The sequence below is a fragment of the Drosophila mojavensis genome, unplaced genomic scaffold (genome assembly GCF_018153725.1).
Source record: "Drosophila mojavensis isolate 15081-1352.22 unplaced genomic scaffold, ASM1815372v1 contig_16, whole genome shotgun sequence".
NCBI classification, from domain to species: Eukaryota; Metazoa; Arthropoda; class Insecta; order Diptera; family Drosophilidae; genus Drosophila; species Drosophila mojavensis.
Window position 1 is genome coordinate 4454074 of NW_025318693.1, and position 4447 is coordinate 4458520.

Genomic DNA, 4447 nt, shown 5'->3' on the forward strand with positions numbered 1-4447 from the left:
TGCATGGAGATTCAAAATGATTTTCAATAAACGGTTTATTGTGAAAGAAATATTTGTTTGTTTGAATAAATTGGTTAAATGTAAGTAGACTTAAATGCATAAATTAAATTATATAAATTTAATTAAAAAAAAAAGTTTTTTTTGAAAATAAAAAAAAAAAAAAAAAAAAAAAAAATAAAAATAAGAAATACATACATACATATATGTAATATATAATAATAATTTCACCAAATTTAATTTTTATTTAAGGAACTGTTGTAGCTATGTAGATAATAGACTTGGGACATTTTAGCTATATATAAAGTAATAAATAAACTTAGGTGGAATAAAGTAATAAATTACGCTCACCAAACATTTGCTTGATTGATATAGAAAATTTAGATTAATTAACATTACATAAATAAAACTAAATTTAAAAAAATAAAATATAATTAAAAAAAAAAAAAATAAATAACAAAAAATCTAAATAAATAAATCAAATAAATAACAAATAATAATTAATGTAAACCCAATTTATTTTTAAATAATAACATTTCATCTAGTTATTAGTTGAATTGTAGATAATTGTGAAATTATGAAAACTGTTTTAACTGAATTATAAGCTCATAAATTAAAAAAAAAAAAAAAAAAATGGCTAGCATGTTTTACATACTTTTTTTTCATATTATTATTTTATAATTAGATAGTTTTTTAAAATACATGGGGGTAATTTTCTGTGAATTGCACACGCTTTTGTGCAATAGTAAAATTAGTTTTTCCTGTTGCACTATTCGCGAGCTCCCATGTTGACATATTCCGAAAAATTAGTGTGGCCATCCGAACGTTGTATATGAATGTGTTTACCTATAAGCTTGCTTCCCAGCAGAGCGGCTGACCCGCAGATATTTACCCATTGCCTGGCACATATGCGCTAAATACACTTGTGTCTAATAAGTTTTAGCCAAATGCCCAGCGAGGCGAGTTTGGAAACGGGCAAAATGCACAAACACAAACACACACACACACACACACACACACACACACAAAATACATATGAATGACCGGTGGCTGGATAAACAAATGAAGGGCCATCCACTGGAGGCCACAGCTGCGGATACGGCATATTTGTGGGTGCATAGCGTAAAATTGTCAAACTTACGATGGCATCCCGAAAGTCAGTTGGTATAGTTATATCGTTTGTCCGTTTTTTGCCTGCTGCCTGCTGCCATCAGAGCCGGTCTCCGGACTCCTGCCTCCGGTCACCGGTCTCCGGTCCCTGTGGACGTTTGCCCCCCGCTCGAGTTTAAACTGACAAAATATTTGGCTGTTCGTTAACTTCAAAATCAAACTCACTTGTTTGGCCATGAGGTAAAAATACAAAAATATCATTTAATAACCGACAAGCATTTTGCTTTGCCTACAACATGCATAGAGTGCGGAAATGCCTGACTCATAGATATTCTAAATGACCAGTCGATGTACATATATGGATAAACTGTGTTGCTATTCCTATAAAAATCACTTTTCAAATATTTGCAATGTTTATTTTCCTTACAATGAATGCATAAGTGAATGTAAATTCAGTTCGGTTTTTCTATAATAGATAGAAAATATTCAAAAGCTGACGTATTTCGATTTGAGTATTGAAAGTTTTCTAGAGCAGACTTATATACATATACATATATACATACATCTAGTGTATAAAGCGCACAAGAGGCATATGTTGGACTTTCAGTTAAATTAAGTTCACCATCAGCGTATTCTAGTTGATTGCTCTGAGGACTCAGAAACAGATTCCGCCTAACCTATATAACACCCAGCATTCATAAATAATTTTTTATTTATTTATTTTTTTTATATATATGCATTGCATTTAGGGTATATAAATATTCGCATCTGTTAAATAAAATTGAGTTGGGCTAACAAATCGTGAGGCAAGTTTACTGTTACTATGGAAAATAAAACCAGGGAATTGTAAAGTGAACCATGAATAGAGGCAAAATAATTTGTAAGTAATTTTCAAAAGATTCAACATCAAAGATCAGCTCAAATTAAAGAGTTTGCGCTGTCGAAAGGACTGATAGGCTTATATCGAAAATCAAATAAAGTTCCTCAGAGAGCACTTGAATGCATGTCTTTAATGAGAAGAAATGGGTATACTCACTCGTATTATTCAATGATTTCTCTTTCGATTTGAATGTACTGCTTATCGAGCTGCTTCCAAAAATCACTTGAAAAGTATCGCAAAGGCAACTGAGATTGCCGTCAACAAGGCCAGATAATTGCCAATCATACTGCCAATAAAATGAATACGTGCCATGCTATGCCCTGTATTTAATCGAGCTATGCCTTGCAATTCGATCGAACAATTTTATCATAGTATTATAATATGTGTGGAAAACCGTTGCTGTCGAGCCTCAATTTTATGCAAACGAGCAGAGGAAATTATGAAGCCGATTTTAGAGCGAGAACACAAAGGCCAATTATGTAAATTTAGTGAGCGGCAGTTTATTCAAAGTGACAATACTGAAACACTTTAAAATGATGTTATATGTATACAGTAGAATATGTTATACAGTAGAAATGTTGTATATTTATTTTTATGAAAATATTTGCTCATCACAAATTTCAAACGGATAATTTTGATACAGCTCAAGAGTTTATGATGTCGGTCAGGCCATTTAATAGGTAAACTCGTTATCTGCAATTTATTATACACCGAATGACTTGGTGTGTTTGGGCATATTGCGTTTAAGTAGGCTCCAGTTGATGCTGGTGGGTGCCGTTGTGCTGCGCAGCTTCTTCGCTTTGAGCGTCTTGGTGGGCACCTTGGAGCGCATGACGCGCAGGTTTTGGTACTGGCTGGCGCTGCGGACCACCTTGTTGAGTTGTTTGCTCAGCTTCGGTGATTTGACCGGTTTCGACTTGAATTTACTCTTGAGAACCATCTTGCCGTGGCTCGTGTGACTTTTTGCACCCGCAGAAGTCTTGGTCTTTGACTTTGGCAATGCCTTGCCCGACTTCGATGATTTGATCGATTTCTTGGACTTTTGCGATTTGATTGGCTTCAGAGATTTTGTAGATTTCTGTGCACTTAGATGGGCGCCGCCCTCAGAGCGACCGGACTTCTCTTCCTTGGGCGGGGGCTTCCTGACTGAGTATTTTGGCGATGGTGGCACCTGTGTGGAAAATACGCGTGCAGCCTGCACAATCGAGTCGAAGTTTCCAAAGACTTGCATTATGTTTCGATTCACATACTGTAGATACTTGAGGGACGATTGGCACAAGCTGCACTTCGGATTCTTATCGCAATTGTTGCGTATAAGACTTTCCAGGTACAAAAAGTTCTTGGCCATATTTTCACAATGTGGACACTTATTCATGACGGTGCGATCGTAATTATTCTCCTTGAGATTCGCGATGTGTTCCTTATAAGCAGGTTTATTATCTAAATTGATTTTTGAGTTCTGAGGCACTATGTACGAGTTTTCGGGTTTTTTTTTACCCAAGCCGAACATTTTTCTTAGAACAGAAATTTGGTTACCCTTTATAGGTATAAAATAAAAATTGACTGGTTAGCTTATATTATAAAACTAAATTTATTTCATAGCCTACCTGAGCCATTTTGATCCAACTCCTTCAATGTCAGCTGTCTAAGTGTGTGAATGTATATTCATTTTGTGAACAAAATACAACAAAAGCTGACATTAATCTCAGCGCCTGCTGCATTGCATTCATTTATATTGGATTTCTGATACGAGTATTGTTGGCAATATTAAATGGATTTAGCTTGAGCTTGAGCATTGCAAAAATTTACGTTTAAGCATGTACATAAATTTTAATATTTCCTATTTAGTTCAGCTATTACTATAATTTAACGATCATCTGAACATGCTGAGTAAATGAATCGTTTGCAACTACAACAAAGGCGCGTCTCAGGGTCTAAGAAACTGTTGCATAGCTAGCCCAAAATATTTCGCTTTTGACAGGAACAGCAGCTCTAGGAAATTTTTGCAGATAGAACTTTTGCATAGCCAATCTTTAAATTAAAAAAAAAAAAAAAAAAAAAAAAAATAATAATAATAAATTGGCTTAACTTAAATATTATATGTGTTCGATATTATGACGTTGTGTTAGTGGTGATTGTCTGTTGAAATATTAGATTGATGCTAACAGTACTATCAAGTCACAAAAGGCAATCGGCTGTTGTTCGTTTTGTGCATAGTTATAAGTGCGAAGCGTGAATAATATTAACGTTACGACATATACATATTAGGGGCTGCATGGCCGCACTCATAACATAGCAAAGTAGAGTCCATTCGAAATGAGACTGAATGAGTGAGGGGCATAAAACATGTTGAGTGCGTTGGAGTTCGCATGGACTCAAGGGCTTATAACTCACTGCATTCAGTAAAAAGAATGAGAATAAATAAGACCCAGAGTGGCATACAACATTTAACTGAAGCAT

At 34.7% G+C, this 4447-nt stretch overlaps 1 protein-coding gene and 1 long non-coding RNA gene across 2 annotated transcripts; both read right to left on the reverse strand.

Annotated features, from left to right (window-relative positions):
* Positions 1-709: 709 nt before the first annotated feature.
* LOC122756817 lies at positions 710-2421 on the reverse strand. The gene is made up of 3 exons (XR_006356661.1): positions 2144-2421; positions 1139-1331; positions 710-1087 (listed from the first exon to the last, which is right to left on the reverse strand). It is a non-coding gene; the product is annotated as an uncharacterized LOC122756817 (long non-coding RNA).
* Positions 2422-2552: 131 nt separating this feature from the next.
* On the reverse strand, positions 2553-3703 carry LOC6573446. The gene is made up of 2 exons (XM_001999491.4): positions 3595-3703; positions 2553-3524 (listed from the first exon to the last, which is right to left on the reverse strand). Exons 1-2 carry the CDS (start codon positions 3601-3603, stop codon positions 2691-2693), a joined length of 843 nt encoding a protein of 280 aa, XP_001999527.2. The 5' UTR covers positions 3604-3703; the 3' UTR covers positions 2553-2690.
* Between the last annotated feature and the right edge of the window lie 744 nt (positions 3704-4447).